A 22,007-nucleotide genomic window follows, 5' to 3' on the forward strand; every position below is an offset into this window, starting at 1 on the left:
CTCCGAGGTCGGCTGCTGTTGTGCTGTGGGCCACTCAGGACGGCTTGTCCCCCGGGGCACTCTCCTCGCTGCGCCCATCCAGGCAGCGGTGAGCAGCCAGAGTGAGGCAAAGCACTGGCGTGCGGCACGATCCTTAAAAGCCCCAACAGCTGCCCTCTCTTCTGAAATGTGAGTACCGTCCAAAGAATCACAGGACAAAATGCCTGCGTCACCACTGCTTTTCACAGAAACGCGACACCTAGTATTTTCAGTATCCTTATAACTGCCCGCAGCTTGTCAGTGCTGCTGCTGCTGTTCCAAACAATGGGGTTCCCACAAATCAAACACATCAGGGGAAGGAGGGCGAGATCAGGGAAGTAGAGATGGTCTTCCCTCGCTCCTTCAACTACTCGAGTCTGACCTCCAGAGCCCTGCTAAGAGAGCAGAGGCTTCACAGGCAAGCCACAAACCACCCGAGGGGTTTGGAAGCAAATGTGTTTAGGTTCAGTTCTGACTTACTTTCACATGCCTTTTTGGAGCAAGGACCACCTGCGCCATGTACCCTGGCCGTTTGGGGACAGTATTTTTCGAGCCCGCTGGCCTATGGTGGAGGTGTGAGAGCGGAAGGGAGGAGGGGCCTCCCTCTCCCAGGGGGACTAAGGGCACAACTTGCACTGCTCTTAAATTTCCCTCCTCCAGCACAAAGCACAAGTGTCTTGTATCAAACACTCACCCAAAGAGCTTCCCGTGACACAGCAATGTGATGACTTGTGTAATTTGGGTATTTATCTCAGCATGCGTGCGCACATGCGCGCGTGCGCGCACACACACACACGCAGTCAATGGTGCTGAAATGCAGCTGTCCTTCCAGATAAGTTAGAATGCAATGCAAACAAACAAGAGAACTTCACAAAGACAGGAGACCAGGTGTTCGGGAGCAGAGAATGGCCCATGCTTCCCTGTGGAGCCGGGCCCACAGGTCAGACCATCAAGACAGACGCAGGGCCCACCAACTCTGAAAGTAACTAAGCGACCTTGGGGGTGGTCCAAAACTCCGGGGCTCGCCAAGCATCACCTCTGCAGCTACTGTCCTCAGATGCCCATTTTGACATGTCCCTGGGACATGCAGGGGAGGTTTGTACTGGTGGGAACTGCTATGTCCGTTTCAGGCGGTGCTGATGACACAGGCATCAGAGGTGTCTCAGGTGCTGACGGAGACCATGCAAGTCCTCGCCACGGCCACGGCTTCCTGTACGTGTCATCAATGCCCTGCTTCTTTCCCACTGGGCGATTCAGTGGTTGGACAGACACTGGCTGTGCTCAGAAGTCAGAACCCTCCGGAGGGAGGGAGCTGTCCAAAGTAGTCACAGTCCCAACTAGGCTGGCCCCACCATTAGACTCCTCAGTATAGAGGAGACCCCCGGAGACCCACACTGCCTCTTCAGGCTGAGTCTTTCATGCAAAGACAAGAGAAGTGACCAGTGCTTTGGCCTGATGGCAGTGGGTTTGGGCTTGGTTTTGGGTCCAATACAGGCTTTTTTGAATGTGTACCCCTCAGCTTAGCCGAGAGGCCGCTGCGTGCTGTGTGCCCTACCAGCACGTGAGTCCCTTTTCTGATACAAACATGCAGAAAACAGCACAGGTTTATTTCACCTTAAATAGAGTTGCATTTTTTAAAAGCTTCAATAAGTTTCATTTGAAAAAAAAAGAAATCAAAGATACCAACATGTTTTTTCACGATCCCCCAAATGACCCCATAGAGCCCCTTCTACACAGCCGTCTGTCATACATGTATCTGTGGGGGGATAGAACCCTTGGACAGCTTTTGTGTTCTCGCTCGAGAGCCGTGGTGGCCTCGTCTGTCTGGCGGTTTTGTGGGGACAGGGGTGTGCACGAGGGTTGTTTTTTAGAGGGGACATCCAGCAACTGTTTGGGAAGTGGAGGGGGTTTTAATAACCACCCGAATCTGTGTCCCCAGCAGGCCAGGGTACAAGGTGAGAAGCCCTGGACAGGGCACTTGTAGCAGGTGGATGCCCTTGCTCCAGAGCCTTCACTGCAGGAAGATTAAGTACCCCCCCCCACCCCATCCTACTTCAGCTGAACTTCCCTCCTTGATGGCAGAAACTAGCTTGTCTGACAGGGATCTTAAGAAAGCCGGGTGGACCTGCTGCAGGACCCACACCCTCTCTCCAGCCCAGGACCTCTCCTCAGGGTGGAGGCCAGGTGAGGGCTTCACAGGGATGAGGGGACCAGGTGGCTGGCAGGCCCGGGCTAGACAAAGCTGGCATGTCTCTGACACTGTCCTTCAAGGGGCACAGAGCCAAGGAGTCACCAGGAGCTGGACTGTGGTGGCCTCAGACAAACAGGACCTGGGGTTGGACCTGCTGGCCTCAGGGCATCCCATGAGGAGGGAGCTTGGGGCTTTGCACCCACAAGCAGGCATGTCTGCCTGTCCGTCCCAGCCTAGCAATATTTAAGAATTAGCTTTGAGTGTTAATGGCTCCTTCAGTGGACTTAGGCTAGAAATATTTTCAGATGATTAATGTTTTGGGATTGTGGGCCTGTGTGCGCCTGAGCCCGGCTGTTGGAGGGAGCGAGGGGCCCAGATTGGTCTGGGCAGAGCACTCCCAGCTTCAAGCCCTGGAGCATTCGACTCCCACCCTCACGCACAGCTTTCCAGGCTTCCTCCCTCCTCCTGGGGCTGGTGCTGGGAAGGCCCCAGACTCAAGCACGCAGACCTGCTCTCTACCTGGTTGTCCTCATCCTGTGGCTGCTGCGGCAGCACTGACAGCCGAGTGGTTTGGCTCTAAGGGGCCCATCTGCTGGGGTGCCAGCATACCCTGAAAAGCACCTGGCACCTCCCAGGGAAGGAATGTGGGGGCCTGGCTAGGGCCATGAGGAACAAGGACAGACTGGCCACCTTTGTTAGTGGTTGGGTACTAGGCTTTAAGACCCCATTTGGATCAGAGGTGACCCATGAGGTCAAGCTCATTTTGCAATGTCACCCCTGCCACCCACCTCACTGTGCCACCTGCTGTGTTTGCTGGGTAAATCACCCCCCTCCCGCCATGATGCTCATCAGTGGGTGGCCAGTCTGTCCATGTGGCCTTAAGGTCCATGGGCCAGAGCTGCAGGGGCAGTCACTGGGGGCCCTGCTGGGGTGCCCACCTGTACTCCCTTCCTTCTTCAGGGTCTAGAACAACTCGCCAATGGATGCCGTTGAGAGCATGCAGGGTGAGTCATACGGGCTTCCTCCCAGGAAACCAGGGGCTACGCCTTCTGCCACTGACCAGGCCTAGAGTCTCCCCGCTGCCCCGAGACGAACCAAGGAATGTGACCCAGGAGCCATGTCACAGCTGCATTTTATTCAATTCCATGTGACAAAAATAGGAACCTAGGCTAAGACATCCATTTCGATCCGTACATGTGTCAAGTCACAAGATTTCATAATAAAAAAATATTGAATCTGGGTAGCAGCCCCCACTGCTGACGGAGGGGCATTGGCCCCTCTTGGTACTGCAGTACAAAAATATGTCTCTGCCTCCCCACGGAGGGCTGCTGGCTCTGAGCCTAGGACAGACCCAGGGACTTCAGGGGTCATCTGTGTACTCCCTTTACATTCTGCTCAGCAACTTACACATCCTCTGGGGGGAGGGGTCATACCACAAGGTACTGACGGGAGAATCTACCCAGAAAGAACATCAAGGATGACAACACGTAACGACTGAGATACCGTGAGGACCACGCCGCACCTCAATGCTTGCTGGGCCAGACCTGGCACTCATGCCGCAGCCCAGACAGAGCCTTCCATGTGGCTCCCACCTAGATCGGCAGTCACAGTCAGAGCTCTGGCTGGCAGGAAAAATGGGCCCAGCAGCTTCGTAAAGACTTTGTGTGCAAGGTCCTGCCAGTGGCCACGTGACCCGATGGTTTGGGCTGTTTCGGGGCTTGAGGACCCTGCATGCTGTGGAAGGACCTGACCTTCCGTCCCTGGCTGGGCAGCTAGGAGTGCCCAGGTCAGGTTCCACAGCACTCGAAAAGCCCAAGAATGAGGTAGGACACAAACACTTCCTCTCCGAGTCTGATCTCACCTGGGGCCTCTGGCCGAGGGAAGGGCTGCTTAGACATAGTACTTGGCAAAGCCCGAGTTCTGACTCACCCGAGGGAGCGAGGACCTCAGAGGTGGTGGCAGATGAGCCTGGGACCCAGGGGGCTGTCAGGTTCTGGCTGAGAATGCTGCCCGGCGTGAGTGTGTCCCTCTAGTTCATGGTTCCTGCACGGGCGGCCACTTGCAGCCCAGAGACCACTCGGCGCTCTCCTCTTCCTGACCGCGCAGAGATGCCACAGCCCCAGTCCAGGTGCCCCAGTCTGGCTGTGTTGGTCAGTTTCTAAGCGGGCTGCACAGGGTGTCAAACTCCTCGTGCCCATTCAGGGGCAGCAGGCGCGGCCTCCCGCAGGTGCTGGCCTTAAGACAAGAAACTGTCAGTTTAATTTTATTTTTTTTCCATATTTCTTAAACTGAAGTAGTATTTATAAAATACTTTACATCTTTCTTTTATTATTTTCAAATGATAGACAAACCTCCCTAATACAAAATACTAAAAGTGCAGCAGTATAAATTAAGAGTTTGCGACCACAGTATACAAACATTACCTTCTTTATTGTACAGCTCTGGTAACGTGAGACCTTTACTCACAGCTGCTTAGGACGTTGTGGCTGACTGTGATGTTTGTTTGCCACGGGTTTCTCCCGATCGTGGGGCCACGGACCACACGACACTTGTCATTTCATAGAATAACTGTCCACATAGCAGCTACAAATTTTTAAATTAAAAAAAAAAGTCTGTTACTGACAGGTACTTGCACATGAAAAGCATGCTCTCTTTTCCAGTAAAACTTCACAATGTCGCCTGCGTGGAAGGAATCCACTTATTTATAGTAGAACAAATCTTGCTCTGAAAAGAAGCCGAAAACAAAACAAAAACAACAACGAAAAATCAAAACAACAAACCAAAAAAACCAAAGTGGGACCCCACACAGCCAAATGTCCTCCTCGTACAAAGGCTTTCCGACGAAGAATGGTTGGGGCGATTATATTGTCTGTTACCCGCATAATTTTATCTTAACATGATAAATATTACAGACGAACATACTGGATTCATACACAGCGCCAGGGCATTGAGCCACTTCTTAAGATTAGAGTTTCTAACAACGTTGTTCCAGTTTCTAACGAGCATGAATGAGCCTGGAGCCGGTGAGCCTGGGGCCGGGGGTCTGCAAGCAGCTCAGGGCAGAGGCCTGGGCGCTCAGTCCTCAGTGGTCCTAACGCGCCTCTCCTGGGGTTTCTGTGACTCAAAATTGGGTCATCGGTTCAGTACCCAGTGATGTCAGACTCACTGGGCAGAGCCCCACCAACGCTACTGGGGACGGGGCGCCGGGGATGGGCTCGGGGCCATCGGCCAGCAAGCTCCCTGTTGGTGCAGGGCTGTGTGCAGTCCTGAGCCTGCTCCAGCATGGAGGTGTGTCGGCGCTCGTGCACAGGCGGGCTGGCAGCTAGTTGATGCCAATCTCCTTGTTGTCCTCGATGAACCTGGTGAAGGGCCGGCTGGCCCCAGTCTCTAAGCCTGCCTTGTCCAGACCCACGGTGGGCGGGCTGCTGCCCGTGCGGGCTTTGTCCATGCCGGCGCCCAGGTTGCCCAGTGGGGGGAGGGCGCTGCCGCCGAGGCTGACTGGCAGTGGGGGAATGCCGCCGTTCTGTATGACCGAGATCTCATTGTTCTTCATGGCCAGGCCGTTGGTGATGGCTGCGGCGTATTGGTTCCAGAAGCCAGGGTCCACGTTCATGGCCCGTGTAGCCAGGTCCTTCTGGAACATCTCGGAGAACTTGAGGGCATCGCCCCCTAGCAGCGCCATGGGGTTTTCCACCGAGAGGCGGCGGCCTCGTCTGGCGGGGGCATTGTTCCACATGTGCGTGCCCATGTGAACCTGCGTGCGAGATGTGAGAGACCCCCCCCTACGGTGAGCGGCGAGCACGGCAGGGCTGGCACCCACTGCTATGACCATCACAAGTCACGCCCACGAGCCAGCAGGACCCCCCCTTTCCTGGGACCTTCTCTGACCACCTAAACTCAGGTGAGTGGCCTCATCTCTACTGTGCATGAGAAACAATGTCAATGGCCATCTTCCTGGAGGGCTTCTACCCACTGACCACTTGATAAGGACTGAAAGCTCGCCAGAGGCACTGGGGGTGGGGGGTAGGGAAGGGGTACGTGCTCAGGGCAGTCTTTTGGTCAGGATGGCAGGATGCTCTGGAAGGCAGGTAGAATTCACTGGCCATGCCCCTGTCTCCAGCTGGACCGGGCTGGTGCCCAACCTCATCGTCTGTGCCACCGACCACCAGGGCCCCTCGAGGGCAGCTGCCACAGGAGTCTCTTGGAAGAGGCGGCTTAAGGCAGGGGGTGAGCCCAGATGTCTGCCCAGAGCATGCACCGGCTTGTCTGGTGTGGGAGTGGGCGATCCTGCGCATTGGGAAACCTCGTGCTGCTCCCTGCCTGGCTACGCCCACAGCACCACCTTTCCCCGAGGGGCAGGGACCTCCTCTCCGGGGTCCGAGCCCACCCCTGCACATGCAGGTTACAAGCATGTGAGGCTCCATGATGCTGGCCTCCCCACTGACGGGCCTGCCTCCTCCCACTGGGGTGCAAGCGCCCCTCTTACCTTGAGGTTGCCCTTGGTGGTGAAGGCACGGCCACAGATGGTGCAGCCAAAGGGCTTCTCGCCGGTGTGCGTGCGCTCGTGGATCTGCAGTGCACTGGCTGATGAGAAGGTTTTCCCGCAGGACTGGCAGTTGTGCTGCTTGGGGGTCCGGCGCGGTGGGGGGGCCAACAGCGTGGTGACGCCAGGGCTCAGCCCTGTCTGTGGCCCAGCAGGGACCTGGACTCCGGCCGGGAGTGAGGCCCCCTCGCCCAGCGAGATGGCCTTGCTGTGACCGTTGACATCCATCCTGACGACGGCTGTGGGCGTGTTGCTGCTGACCAGGCTAGGAGGAGTTTGGCAGGGACCTAGAGCAAAGTTGGGTTCAAAGAACTGAGGAGGCAGCTCCTTGAACCTGTGCGTCAGCAAATGCTGCTTTAAATTACCCATAGTGGAGCACCCGCGGCTGCAGGCTGAGCACACAAAGGGCCGTTCCTTCGTGTGGCTCCGGTAGTGGATGGCCAGGGCACTCTTGCAAGCAAAGGGCTTGCCACAGGCACCACACTCGGTGCGCGCACACTTACCCCGTTCTCTGGTCAGGAACAGCAGACTAAAGGGCGCCTCCTCCTTGACCACCGGCCGGCCCGGGGTGGCGGCGGTCAGGTCGAGGGCGCCTCCGTTCTCGGCCGCCGGGGCAGGGCTGTCTGGTTTCTCCGTCTTTAGTGTGATTTCCTGGGGCTCACCCTGGTTGCTGAGCCCTGGGGACTTGGAGCGGAAACTCTCGCTGTTGCTGTGGGCGGGGGACAGCGCCTGCATGGAGGAGGATGACTCCGACGTGGCTGGACTGCCCACGCTCTGGCTCTCCAGGTCGCCGGCGGCAGATGAGGAATCGTTGCTCAGTCGGTCGCTCTCCCCAGACCCATTCTCCAGGGTCTTGAGGCCAGTGAGCTGCTGGCAGCTCATGGCCGAATCCATCATCTTCATCTGGTTCTCCAGGGCTGCGATGCTGGAGATAACCGAGGGCGGCGAGGGTGGGCAGGAGCTGGAGAAGGTCAATAGGGGCTTGGAGGGGTCGCCCGTGGGCTCCTTGGGCTCCGGCTCCTCCTCCAGCGAGTTCTCGTCCATGTCGTCGTCGTAGCTGCTCAGGGCGTCGGTGCTCTTGTCGTCGTAGGGGAGCTCGGCGTCCATGGCCTCCTGGAAGCCCTCGGGCAGTGGCGTGTTGGGGATGTGACCCCCCATGTGCATGCGGATGTGCTGCTGCAGGACCACAGCATTGGTGAACTTCTTCTGGCAGATGGGGCAGGAGTGCTGCACCCGCAGTGGGGGCTTGGCGCGGTGCACGCCGAAGTGCGTCTTCAGGTTGCCCTTGGTGGTGAAGGCGCGGCCGCAGATCTTACACTTGAAGGGCCGCTCACCGGTATGCGTGCGGTAATGCATCTTCAGGGCGCTCTGGCAGCTCAGCACACGGTGGCAGATGACACACTGGTTGGGGTCCGTCATCTTCTTGTCAATGTTCTCCACCAGCTGCTGCAGCTTTGAGGTCTCCGATGTTTGCATAGAGTCGAGCAGCCCCCCAAACGGGAACTTGGCCTTGAACTGGTCCGACACGGCTGGGAGCACTGGGGTGGTCAGGCCTGAGGAGGGCGCGCTGCTGTCGGTGGCAGTGGTGGCCACAGGCACTGGAGCAGCAGCTTGCCCGCCGGCGGGGCCGTCCCCTGGCCTGGGGCCGGGGAGAGGCAGGCCAAGGGGCTCGGTTTTGGTCAGGGCGGTCGTACTGAGGGCCGGCTGTGGAGACTCGGTGGCCACTGGGCCGCCAGACTCGGAGTTGTTGAGGCCGGGGGACAGGGAGGTACACTCACTGGAGGCAGGAGAGGGCCTCTGTGGAGAGCGGCTCATGGGCGTGAGGCTGGGTGAATCGGTGAAGCTGGGCAGCGTGGGCGGGAGCTGCAGCCCCAAGGATGTGGGCACCGTGGGCAGCACAGGCTTGCTGTCTAGCCAGGTGGTCACAGGCTTTTCAGGTGGCAGGGACATCCCGTAGGGAATGCCGGAGCAGGTGGGCACATTGTCGAGGTATTCCGGCACAGGGTAGGGGTTCATCTGGATGTGGGGGTACTTCTCCTTGTGCCTCTGGAAGTGGACCTTCAGGTTGCCCTTGGTGGAGAAGCGGTTGCCACAGATGTTGCACTTGAAGGGCCGCTCACCGGTGTGGGAGCGCAGGTGGATCTGCAGGGCACTGTCGCTGCCGAAGACCTTGGCACAGAACCTGCACTTATGCTTGAAGAAAGGGTCCTCGGAGCTGGCCTTGGGCTCGAACACAGACACGTTGGGGGGCTTGCCCTTGCGGTGCTTCATGAGGGCCGAGAGGGGGTCCAGAGCGTTAGCCGTGGCCGCGATGCTGACCAGCGGGTTGGGGAAGATGACGCTGCTGGAGGAGGTCTGAGGTAGCAGTGGGTTTGGCAGATTGGCCACGGAGGTCAGCAGTGTCCCGGCTCCCAGGGTGGGCGGTGGGGGTGCGCTCTGAGGCCGGGAGGAGCTGCTGCCGGTGGATGTGCACGGAGGGCTCGCGGAGGCGGGGATCGTGCTGGATGACGCTGCGGGGACACTGGGCTCCGAGGACCCCGAGGGGCCGCAGCTGGGGGTACCAGGAGTGCTGGCCCCAGACACAGGCTGCGAGAGGAGTGGGGGTCCCTCAAAGGTGGCTGGTGGGGCATTGGGGGCCGGCCCCGTCGTCGTGGCAGGGGAGACCCCAGCTGAGAGCTGGAGGGCAGGGTGGGCAGCAAAGCCTTGGAGCTGGCTGGCGGCAGGGCTGGGAGCGCTGGGGGCAGCGGCGGGGTTTAGGGGTGCCCGTGGCGGTGGCGGCCGGCTCATGAGGGCCACCTGGCTGCGGATCTGCTCAATGAGCTGCAACTGGTGGATCTGCTGCTGCTGCAGTGCCACCAGCTGCTCCAGGATCATGGGGATCGCCACGGCAGGGACACCGCCCCCCGGGCCTGTGCCCCCTGTCGCCCGTGCACCCTGCGAGAACTGGGCCACGGCCACCTTGGTGCTCAGCAATGCCTCCAAGGTCACGTTGGTGTTGGGCATGCTGTAGCTGGTTGGGGCCACGGGCTCTGGACCCGGAGCCAGCGGGGGCTTGGGGATGGCAGTGGGGCTTGGGCCCGGGTACACTGTGTCCCCTGGACCCTCCACGTCCATGGGCTCCTCGTCCTTGTCCGGGGCCTTCAGCTCAGTGGCCTCACCAGGCTCAGGCGGAGCGGCCTCCTCAGCGACCTCGCTCTCTGCCGGCTCGCTGGGAGAGCTGGCGGGAGAAGGTTCTGGAAAGGCTTCGGCAGGCGGAGGGGGCTCATCGTCATGCACGATCAGCACCAGGGGGTTCTTGGTGCAGCTCTTCTTGTGCGCCAGGAAGTCGGTCCACTTGAAGAACTCGCCACAGCATCGGTCACACACATTGGTCTCCTCACTCCCACTGCGGCTCTCGTCCCCGCTGTCCTCCTCGTCCGCACCTTCCCCGGGGACGGCTGGAAAACCGAAAGATTGCATCAGCCGGTGCCCGCTGGACGCTGACCCCCCCTCCTGAATTCTGCACGCCAGCAAAATCAATGCTTTTTATTTTGTACAAATTACCCCACTTCAGCCATCGTGACGCGGGCGCGTGTATTCCATGCCTCTTTCCAGCTAGCTAATCATTTTCTTAGCACCATCCATCAAATTATGAGGCTCTATCAATTGTGGATACCGCTTCTTAATGAAATTCCATAGAAGGCATTGATTTCCAATATCGCCGTGCAATCGCACTGGCTCTCTGTCGTGTACAAAGCCGGCCTTCGACGCCTCATTAGGGTCCCTTCCCCACTGGTTTCCTCATTTCCAGTGAGATGAGGGCGGCCTTTGCCAGTTCGCTTAACATTGAGAACCCATCCATGACCTTTCAGACCCCGACTCAGTGTGCTGCGAACCACCTGTGCGAAGGCCCCGTCACCGCGTCCCTGCCCCTCTCAGATCTATACGCAGTGCCCCCGTCCCCCCGCCTGCCGCCCCCATGGAAATGGCTGTGAAATGCTTTCGTCTGTAAACACAACAAAGAAAACAGAAGCACTGGCCCTATCTCCACTCAGAAATTACCTCCTGGCCGGCCGACCGGCTCCCATGGCGTGTCAGGTCAAGCCCCATCCTTCTCCCTCTGCCAGGCTCACGGTGACAGCCCAGAACCACACAGCCCGGTCAGGGCCGAGCGTACCAGGCACAGGCTATGTGGCTGTCAGATACCATATTTCTTGGCAAAATGAACTAAAATTACATGTTATTGGTATTAGCCCATAGAGTTCAGCGTTTTGTTAACAAAACTAGAAATTATATATTTAAAGTTCATTTATGGTGACATGTTTAACATGAGAATGTTGTAGTGAGACACACTTTTGGTACCTATTTTCATCCGTTCCCATAGAAAGACTTAGCAAATTATATGCTTGCGCCGTAGCAGAAAACCCACTAATTGGTTACACATGTTTAATTACTAGTGCAAGCACTCACTTCCTCTGATGCCCGTTACCCTCTTGTGCCGAACGAACCACAGCCATGTTTAATGGAGGGTTCTAATTCACACCTGATCAAATAACTGGCCGCCGCTGCCGCATCGGAACGGCGGCTCCACGTGCGTGCGACGGCCGAGTGTGCAGTTCCCCTCTCAGGGCAGCTGCGGGGAGGGAGGCCGGGCCACTGGGAGCTGCTTTCTGTCAACGGGCAGATGGAGGGACGGCCACAAATCAAACCTGCTGAGGGCCCCGCTGGCCGGCTCTTTGTTGCCCGGGGCTGGGTGCAGGAGACCAGGGCACCCCCAGGTCTTTGCAGCGGTGGTCTCGGCAAAGCGGCTTGCGGGGAAGGCGCGGAGGAAGGGACACACACCGCTCAGTGCTCGGCCCACGAGAGAACTCAGATTTAAACACAAACAAGCACGCACCGCAGCCCCTCATCGGGAAGAGATTGGAAATATTTTTGAGGGCAGCCTGCTGCCTTCCGCGAGGCAACATGTACAAGCCTTTAAAAATTATTAACAGTGTTCAATTAGCATTTTCTAACAGGCTGGAGCACTGGGGAGGGAAAGTAGTTGGAGGGGGCAGGCCTGGGAAACCCAGGAGACTTTTAAACTCCATTCGGAGCGGGGCCGCTCTGGGTGCAAAGCCACAGCTGATTCCGAAGGAAGACAGATGCAACCCCCGCCTCCCGCCCCCAGCCCCGGGGCCCCGACTTTGCTCAACATATGCACACTCTCATTTAAGCCTGCCAAGGTTCTGGACAGGATAAAACAGAGTAAAAGCCTAACCTCCTCTGGGAAAGCGTTTCTTCCCAATGGAAAGATAAGGGCCAGTGCAGCCCAGTTCAGTATTTCAATAACGGCCACAGCACAGCGACTCTCTGCTTCCTGATGTCTCCGGAATGACGGAGCACTGCTCGCCCATGTAGCCAGAGAACGTCTGAGAAGCCACTTACACAAATAGGCAAAGCCGCTGTGGCGTCACCCTCATCCCCCACACAGAAATGGCGGTGCTAGTCACTCCGGAAAGAAGGCTTTTTCAAACGGGCTTTCCGATCTTTTAAAACTATGGTCTAACAGGCTTATGTGTAATCTTCATAAATTGGTTTTCTTCTTTTTTACTTCTAGTAGGTTTCGAAAAGGAAGGTCCCCAGAAGAAAGAAAAGCTTGTTGCTGTTTTGAAATAGGTTTTACCTTAATTCTTCAGGAGATAAAATAAAGACCTATGCTGCATGGAAACACTTGGATGGCTCGCTAAACCTAAATCCTATAAAATGAAACCTTTCATATCAATCTCACTCAAAGAATACTTCTCGCCCAAATGTAACACGTGCTAAGGACGGTGTGCCGAGACACTGCTTGTGTTCTGGAGGAGAGCCTGCCGCCGACTCGGCATCTCCAGCCCCAGACCCTTGCCTCCTTTGGAGCACACGGTGTGGGGGCTGAGAAGGAAGCGGACTTGTTTGACACGGGCGTTTCTGGAAGGTCTTTCAGCGCCTCACAGCAAATCTGTACTTAACTGAAAGACCGGAATATCTGCCTGCTAGTTTTTCAGGTGTTAAAGTGTTTTCAGGGTTCACTTCTAATCCCCTGGAGCTTGGCACGGCCCCCACTGCCAACTTCCTTTTTCCCATTGGTCGGTTTGCAAAATGGCAACTAATTGTCTCTCGACTGACGAAACCGTGCTCGGAATATTTAAACCCTTCATGCCAAGTAGCAGAAGTTGGTTTCTTTCCGGCAACTGTTAATAATAGTCACCTAAAGATAATGAGGATATTTTCCTCAGAGTCAAACCTTCTATTCCCAGTGGAAGGATAGCGCCTGCCAGAGGGTGCCCTGACCCGCGGCCTGCCACAGTTCACTATGGCTACAGATTCAGCACAACAGACAGCCCTCAGACTTTAGAAACCAAGTCTCACAGTAAATTGTAAGTTTGACTCAAACGTGCAGGGAAAACCAATTCTTCAGTTCAGTTCAGATTTCCTATTTGGGGGACATAATCTGGGGTCACCACCTGGAAGTCCTGGGTTGGGACTGGCAGGAAATGCCGACAGCATGCTCATTTGCATGGTGCCCAGGCTGCCTCCCATCAGGGTCTCACTACAGTGTGTCAACTCCTCCAAAGTCTCCGAGGGGAAGTGCAGGCTCCCCAAGACAACCTCCAACACAATGAGTACAAGCATGTGTGGCGGCCCCCCCACCCCCCCTGACCTCCCGACAGCCAGCGCACCCCTGGCCTGGAGAGGAGCTGAGACTTGCCACTGCCAGACCCAAGGAAGATGTTATTAAATGACGAATGCCCACTTCAGCCGATGGGCTTGGTGGGGCATAATCAGAGAGCTCACAGTGTGTGTGTGTGTGTGTGTGTGTGTGTGAGAGAGAGAGAGAGAGAGAGAGAGAGAGAGAGAGAGAGAGAGAGAGACACCCTTAGCAGGACTTCGCAGCAGATTGTGCCCTCACTAGAGGGCACGACCCTAACAGTTAGCCTCCCAGCAACCCCCATGGCTCTCCTGCAGTCCTTCAACGTGCACCCGGGGCTGGGTGTTTGCACTCTGCCCGGCACTAGAAGTATTCTTTTAATGTTGGTTATACGAAAATCTGAAAGCAGCCCCCCAATTTATCACATACATTCTAAAGCCCTTTAATCCTGCCACCGTGTAGAGCCAATATTATGTCTGGTTCAAGTGTATTTAATCGTCTTTTAATTGCGCCCGCATTTTGAGCTGGGCTTTTATGGTCTACAAGTAGATACCACCACACCCGTCCGTTCAGCTGGCTTAAATGTATTTTGTTTCTGTTTTTTTTTTTTTTAATTTCCACTAAAGGCCCCATCAATGAGGCGTCCTCGCAGGAAGCATGGGGCAGTTCTACCACTGTCGTCTTGGCTTCCTCTCTCTCCTTTCTTAGGGGGAATTAAACACAAGCCTGATAAACATGAACATGAATGTCAAACTCATTTGTGTTTGCATACTGACTGTTCATCATCTGAGAGATTGGAAACAGTAAGTAGGCCAGGGATTAAGCGTCAGTTTATAGTGCACGAGGGCTGTATTAGCAGCACGCGTGGAGGAAAATGCCAGCGTCGCCTAACTTCCATTGCAGCCTTCCCCGCTCAGAAGACCCGCATGCTTGCATCTGGGTGTCTTGAAACAGGCCGCATGTGTTTGCTGGCAGTGACTGGACTTGGACTTGGTGAAGCCTGCGCTGGGGCCCTGGGCGGCCGCTGCAAATGTGCCTGTGCTTGGGAGCTCGGCCCGAGCAGCAGCAGGGGAGAAGGGAGCTGGGCATAGAGGTTCCGTCTTCTCACAGAGACAACCATCAGCAGTCTGGCAGACGTATCTGCAATGTGTGCTTCACATTCTCTTGGTCTCCTGCCGTCTCCCGGTCCAAAAAGGGTTCTCGTCCAAGTTCTGGCCACGGCTGAGTCCGACTGCAGAGACCTTTCCACACAGCCCTGTAGCAAAGGGCAGCCACCCCCAAGACAATCGCTCTGAAAACATATGGATTTTCTCTCCCTCTCATCCTCATGGTGCATGCACACAGGTGCTCCGGGCTCAAACAAGCAGAACCCCTCAAGGCTTCCTCAGGGTCGCTGCAGGCCCTTGGGAAGGTACTTCAGGTCCTGCCTAAGCAGGGCTGCCTCGCGGGGCGGCAGGCAGGAAAGACAGGGCTAGATCCTACAGTTTGTCCAAATGGAATCTTTCTGTGGAATCATTCACCTGGCGGTCTGCAGCCACACGTTTCGGGGCAACTCCCGGAGAGATCGGAAGGTGGGCCCTGTTCTCCCCACCATGGCCTTTTAAGCCTTCATAGGCACAGGGGGATTTGAGACAAATCTGCAAAAAGTCTTTGCAAAATCTGAATGTCAAATTATAGATCTTTCGAAAGCTCACTGTCCTCTCTTTTCAGGACACAGAGCCTTTTAAACAAATGAGCCACCCACCAACGCTCAGCAAGCCTGGAGCTTGACCCAGGGCCTCAGTCTGTCCACCTGAGACACTGCCTGCCCCCTGTAACTTGCAGAAACTGTAGCCATAGCCGGCAGAGGGCTCAGTGCTGGGACTAGACTCTGGGCTCCTCTAACTGGGGCTGTGAGAGGCCTGGCGGGTCTCTGTGAAAGGAAATTGTTTTGTTCTGGGACTTCACCATTCCTGAAAAACCTAGTGGCTCCACTCACACCCCCCACTCCTGCTCCCCCCCCCCAAGTTTTCTTACATAGTTAGGAGACACTTATTTTCTTGCAAATTAATTCTTTTAAACTCCTTATGATAGCGTTGAATCCCATAAAGAAAGATGAATTATCGCATACTGGGCCCAAGCTGTGAAACAGGGGGAGACAAATAGAGACCCCCACTGTGTTTAACAATGTAGAAGAAATTCCAGCCGCCTGAGCAGGGCAGGGTCCCCTCCGATCCTCCTGCTATCACGGCGATGGGCAGACGAGGGCGCTCTTGCTATGCGAGCGAGCACTGACCCGGCACCCTTGATGCCTGTCAATGGCCCAAATCTCAAATGTGTTAAGTAACAACCACCTGTGGCAGTAGTTGCGGCCGGCTCTGTGGAGTGCCTACAGTGCCACATCGGGGTGGTGCAGGGCTGGGGGGTTGGGGTGGAGGGGGAACCCTGGTTCTCTTCTGCACGTGCACAGTTCTGCGGTGGCCACAGGCACATTGTTTTCCAGCCACCCGCCTGCCCGGCCATGGTGCCACACACCTGGTTACACACACACACACACACACACACACGTCCTCTGGCGTGGGTGGGGGGCTCTAGTTTCCTGGGGGAGCTCCACCCCCACCCCACATCTGGACCCTTTCTGCCCTTGGTATATACCCAGGAAAGAGGACAGGTTTGCAGAGTCACTCTGGGCTCAGATGACTGCGGGTGCTGAAGTCTCCGGGGCCTGCCATGTGGGTGACAGGCCCCACTGCACCCCACGACCTGCAGCCTGAATGATGCCTGCATGCCACCCGGCTGAGCCCCTAAAGGAGGGGAGCAGAGGCTGCTTCTCTGACCCCCACGCTGAGAAACAAACAGAAACACCAGCCAGCTGGGAAGGACAGAAGGGGGGGGGGGAGGGCATCTACCACATTGCCCTGGGAACTGACGGCCTCGCAGGAGGTGCCCAGGACAGTGCTCAGGGGCTGGGAGCACTCAGCCATATCCTCATTCATGCCCCCCCTCCCCTGAGGTGACAGTGCACCATTGCTGTGGGCCTGAACGCAGCAGTGGCAGGGCGCCAGAGACAGGCCAACCATCCCCAGAGGAAATCCAGAGGCCAGGCCCAGGCTGCTGATGACTATGGCGGAGTGCCCTGGAACCTGCAGGTTAATGAAACGGTCACAGGCAAGAAAGCCTCTCCCTTCTCGCACCCATAAACAAGTTTGCTGAACCAGGCACACACACGGGGGCTCAGTTCACACTCACGCTCAGTATGAACGCCTAACAGGACCTGTAAGCCAGGCCGACAAGGTCAACAGCTCCGTCTGGTGCACTAATTGTATTATGAGCTTGACATGTAGGGGCCACCCTGGCAGGGCAAAGCAGACAAAGGTTAAGTCAGCGGGGCTGGACAGAGCCTCCCAAGGGCCCACCTTCAGGGAGGGCCCAGCCCACTGGGCCCAAGCCCCAAACGGAACAGCTTTCCGGCAAAAGGCTTCAGGAATAGGCCAGGACTGGGCAAGACCAGCCCACCTTGGAGAAGAGGAAGCCACAGGGAGAGCGGCTCAGGATGGTCTCTTGCATGGCATGCTTCTCCAGCCTCTTTTCACCTGGAATGCAGGCGCAGAGTGGGGGAACAGGGAACTAGCGCATCAGTGTTTGGGCGACGTGGCATGTTCCCATGAGAATTGAATGTGGAGCGGACTGCCTTCAAGCATGCTTGCTGGCACTCCCAGAGAGATGAAGCACAGGGTTTTACAAGCACATGTGTATTAAAGGTGCTATTGGTTCTGCCTCGGTTCCATGTATGTTGGGTCCTGGGTACAGCATTCCTTACACACTTGTCCCTGCACTCGCAGGAGGAGCTCCCATCCTAACGTACTGGCCTACGGGTGTTTGTCTCATCCTGGGAAGCACTCAAGAAGCCTGCTTGGTATAAGAGCGACAGTACATGCAGCAACCACCAGCACCAGAACACCCAAAGCAAACCAAACCTCTGCGCCCCGCTGGCTGTTCGAAGAGGACTCCGAGGGGACATTTCACCACTCAGAGGAGCAGCATTGACAGACACTCACGTTCCAAGATGCAGGTGCTGGAATGATGGGCCCCAGCCACTGCTGGGCTCACAGAACACCACTGGTGGCTGCACCTCTGCCCAATCCCCCCCACGCAAGCCACGGTCCCTGCGGTACCTTGCGAGCTCGGCAAAGCTTCTTAGGGATTCAGCTGAAGTGAAACCTGACCCACTTCTGCCAGCGTCTCCAGCGTCTTGGATCCGATGAGCGCTCCTCTCCCTAAGTAATTCCTGCGGCCTCCCCGCACTGCTTCCCTCTTCCTGCTCCAAAAGGGTCTGCAAAGGCCCGAGGACACACGGGCGTGCAAGTTTCCCATGTGCCCCACATGCAGCCCCTACCTCTGCTGCACAGGGGGACCACCGCGGTAGGCATTTCTCAGTAGGCAAAGTTCTGTCAGGCGACTTTTAAAAGAAATCCGTGCAAGTTCTTCTTTCTCCTTTCCTGTCCGACCCCCCCCCCGCCCCTATCCTGAGGGGGACGGCGGCCTGTGGGGCTCCTCTCGACTCGCCTGGACTCCCCTGAGCTGTGTGCAGGGGGCGTCTGAGCAAGCCTTGCTCACGCCATGGAGGGAAGAAAAGGCTTCCTCTCCCTGATCTACACACAGCCTCTGCCGCCCTCTCCCGAGGGGGCTGCTCACCCCATCCAAGTGGGGCCTTTGAGATAGCCACCGGCTGGGAGTGGGCACAAAATAACATACGTTTTGAAACAATTAGTGTTCACAATGGCACACCGTGGTCCACAGTGGTGGCAAATTGTTTCTTGCTCTTCCCTGGTTGCCCGCTCGCTCCATCCCTCACTCCTTCTCGCCAGACCGTCACCGCCGTCTGGCTCAGGAGAGGGGAACGAACAGTAAGAGCTGAACAGTCACTGGAAATTGCACCAATTTTTTCTTGAAACAAAAATACGCAGCCCGCTTAAAGGATTCCACCCTGGGTGACCCCCCCTTTAACTGGCCCCCAGGGTGGTCTCAGCCCCACTTGGATGAGTCAGAAACCATCATCCGCCCTGGCCAGTCCTGCTGGGAGTGTCCCTATGCATAAGCACGAAAATACATTTCTCCTACAGGTTCCCAGCAAGGCTATCCACCGACCAACTGACAAGCGGGACCTTTCCCAGAGACCACGGCGTTCCCCAAGCAGAGGTGAGCGTTGTGTGGCTATCTACTTGCTCCTTCCCTAAAAGCCAAAGTACAAATCACAAATCTCCTTTTACTCCAAGTCCATGTGGATGATGCTCCCCCCCCCCCAACTAGAGAAATACTGTCGATGCGATCTTTTCTCTGTCATGGGGGCAACAGCCTTCCATTTCCCTGCTGCATCTGGCCGGACTCAGTGTTTTAATTAACGTTGTCACGGTCCGCAGTGAGAGAGACAAAGGGGTCATTTACTTCGGTCTCCAACACCTACTGTTAAACTAAGTTTGCTCCCCCAGCATCACACCAGTTCCACACACTCCTGTCCCTTTCCTCGGCCCTGAGCACAATGACCGTTTGGAGGCTGTTGAAGCCAGCCAGAACAAGTGAGTCTTCACAACCCGGGGTCGTTTAAAATATTTTTGACTTAGTTCAGGTAGCTACCAAGGCCAGTAAGACCTGCAGACCGCTGATCAGCATTTGAGGCAGAGGAGCATTTTGCTTCAAGAACAATAATTAAGTGCAAAAGAACTATTTTTAATAGTTTGCCGAAAGTATCCTTTAAGGTAAGCCTGGAAACAAACCATTTGATGGAGGAGGTTCTGTGCCGCTTCTCTCACCGGTCCCCCACCCCCCAAGACCCTCACTCAAATTGGCTTTTTTCGGCCTGTTGCAAAATATGCTCAGGAACTGTGGCAATGTTTTGGTAAAAAGTGAGAACCACCGGCTCCACAGAAACTTCTACCCTAGGGTGGATAGAAAATCTACATAGAATTCGTCTTTAAAAAGAGAGACAGAGAAAGACTGGAGGATTATTCCAGTAAGACTTGTAAATTATTTACTCCATTTTAGGCTTACATACCCCTCAACTCGTTTACGGGACTAAGTTCTCCAAGATCCCGCTTCTAAAGTGAAATTAAAAATGATTGCCAGTGCCTGGGCTTGTTAATTGTTAGATACAAGAGGCTTTACTCTATTAATTAAAATATGCTTTAATACAAGCAGACATTGCACATTTTGATAACGACCTTACAAAGCTGAGAAGTATTTACATTGTTGCATTTGGGGGCTGCTGTGAAAGCCGATTTTAAGCTATTCAGGAGCCACAATAATCAAGCTTTAAAATTCCTCACTGGGATGCAATGTCCTTCTTTTGAAGGAAAGACTGTCTTTCTCATTGGGCAGAAATAAATCCATTCATTTGATCATGTAGTCATTGAGAGCAATACAAAACAGACCAAGTGTGAGGAATTCTATGTGATGAAGTAAACAAAACAAAAAAAAATCCATTTCCATGACAAAAAGCTTCTTTGTCCTTAATCTCCGGACCATATGCAAGCGTTTCTTTTTAACATATCTCAGCTCCAGTCTCCGGTGACTAGGCTACCCAGAGACTCCCTCAGCACCAGGGCCACAGAAAGGCCCCAACTAGTTTATAATTTCATTTAACTCGCGAATGCCCCTCCAGGCCACCTCCATGCCCAGGCACTGTCCCAACCTGCTTTGTCAAACTTTTCCACCGGTCCTGCCAATGCTGAACACCCCCCACCCCTAATTCTTGCAACCCCACGTTGAGAGTAAAACACAGACCACCACCAGTTACTGCTAAGGGGTTCACAAATGGGCGAAGGGAAAAAGTTGGCTACATTATGTGAAGTCCGGCTCGGTGCCCACTGACTCGGGGTCCCCACCACGCGGTTTCCGGCGCTCCTCGCGACCCCCACGGGCTGCCGAGATGTTTGGCCACAGGAGTCAACTCAAGGGCCTAAGCAGGACGCGTCTGCCGCTCGGCCACAGGAAGTCGGCCAGCTAGCCCATTAACTTTCCGGGGTCCGCCGCCTGCCCGCACTCCCTAACACTCCGTTGGAGGGGTGGGGGCGAGTCCAGGACAGGGTGCCTACCGCGGCTGCCCGTCTAGATGGGCTGCAGTCCTGGCAGCCAAAAGTCCTAAAGACGCAGGGCAACGTGGAAACCTCCTGCCACCCCGGAACGCCGGGGGTCGCCGCACTACCAAGGACCCCACACCCATCTGCCCCAGCCAGCGACTCCAACGCGTCTGCCTGGGAAGCCGCGGCCCAGGGGCATCCACCAGCTCCGGGGAAGTAGCTTGTCTAGAGCAAGCTGTGGGAAAGCGCCCGGGTCGCGGCGCTCAGCAGGGCCGGGGCGCCGGCCCGGAGGCACCCGGGGCAGCCCTGGGGTCATATAGTGGCGCGGGGGTCAGGGCCATCCCCCGTGGGGCCAGCACCGGGCGCGGCGCGACCCCGAGGCCAGTCCACCCAGCTCCGGGGTGGCCCCGCGGCCGGGCCCAACCCGCAGCGACCGCGACCGCGACCGCGCGCTTCCCGCGGTGCTAAGTTTACTTCGCGCGAAACTCGGCGGCCGGGCCCGCGCTCCGGAGCCGGCAGAGGGCGGCCGGGCCCCTGTTCCCCGGCGTCCCTCACCGTGCTCCGAGGCCACGTCCGGCGGCGGGAGCTCCTCGTCCGAGCGGAGGTGCTGGGGCTTCGCCTGCTTGCGCCGCGACATGCTGCTAGGAGGTGCGGGCGGCCGGGGCGCGCTTTGCGGGCATGGGCGCCGCGGCCGACGGGGGCGGCTCTGCTGGCGCGGACGTCGCACCGGGGCGGCCGGGCGGCGGCGGGCGGGCGGGCGCGGGGCGGCGGCGCGGGCCGCGCATGGGGCCGCGCAATTAGGCTGGTGAATAATGCATGGCCATTAGCACAGGGTGCGCGCCGATTGGCCGGGCTCCAGCCGACTCCGCTGCCTATGCAAATGAGGGCGGTGCGCGGCAATTAGTGGCGCCAGGCGCGGGGCGATCGGGGCGCGCGGGCGGCCAGGCCGAGGCGGGCTCCCGGCGGCGGTGGCGGCGGCGGCGTGGCGGTGGCGGTGGCGGCGGCGGCAGCGGCGACGCTGGCGGCGCGCTCAGGGGCGCGGGTTGCCGGGGCGCGCGTCACATCGCGGACTCCGGGGCGTGGACCGGCCGCCCAAGTTGCAGCTCCTGCGGCCTGACGGCGGCGACAACGGCAACGACAGAAAGTTTGCTCGGTGCTCCTGCGCGTGGGCGCCGCGCTCCGGCCCCTTTATAGCCGCGGCGCCCCCGCTCCCTCTCCCTCGCGCTGTCGCGCGCGCTCCTCTGTCGCGCTCTCTCCTCCCCCTGCGCTGACTCGGGCCCCTCCCGGGGCGGGTGCTCGGGCCGCGGCCCTCCGCCTCCTTTGTCTGCCGCCCGCCGCCGCCCGGGGCCCGAAGGCGCAGTGCCCGTACTCCCGGGCCGCTCTCGGGAGCCGGAGGTTGGAGGCGCGGGCGGCGGCGGCGGGCACCCCGGACGGCGGCTCCTCCCCCGGCGCCCGCCCCGCCCGCCCGGCCCCGCGCCGCCGCCCCTCACCGGCAGGGGGAGGCGCGCAGGGCGGCCCGCGCGCCCCCGCCCGCCAGGCCCCGAGCCGCGG

At 57.3% G+C, this 22,007-nt stretch overlaps 1 protein-coding gene across 1 annotated transcript; it reads right to left on the reverse strand.

Annotated features, from left to right (window-relative positions):
• Nucleotides 1-5,531: 5,531 nt before the first annotated feature.
• SALL3 (spalt like transcription factor 3) lies at nt 5,532-21,093 on the reverse strand. The gene is made up of 3 exons (XM_075533075.1): nt 21,012-21,093; nt 6,696-10,189; nt 5,532-5,963 (listed from the first exon to the last, which is right to left on the reverse strand). The coding sequence occupies exons 1-3, from the start codon at nt 21,091-21,093 to the stop codon at nt 5,532-5,534; spliced, it is 4,008 nt and encodes a 1,335-aa protein (XP_075389190.1).
• Between the last annotated feature and the right edge of the window lie 914 nt (nt 21,094-22,007).

The sequence above is a fragment of the Tenrec ecaudatus genome, chromosome 15 (genome assembly GCF_050624435.1).
Source record: "Tenrec ecaudatus isolate mTenEca1 chromosome 15, mTenEca1.hap1, whole genome shotgun sequence".
In the NCBI taxonomy this organism is placed as follows: domain Eukaryota; kingdom Metazoa; phylum Chordata; class Mammalia; order Afrosoricida; family Tenrecidae; genus Tenrec; species Tenrec ecaudatus.

Excerpts from the sequence above, each read along its gene's own strand:
- SALL3 (XM_075533075.1), bottom strand. The coding sequence starts at position 21,093 with ATGTCGCGGCGCAAGCAGGCGAAGCCCCAGCACCTCCGCTCGGACGAG. Across the intron at positions 10,190-21,011 it reads GGACGTGGCCTCGGAGCACG|CCGTCCCCGGGGAAGGTGCG; the intron begins GTGAGGGACGCC and ends TCGGTTTTCCAG. Across the intron at positions 5,964-6,695 it reads CCACCAAGGGCAACCTCAAG|GTTCACATGGGCACGCACAT; the intron begins GTAAGAGGGGCG and ends TCTCGCACGCAG.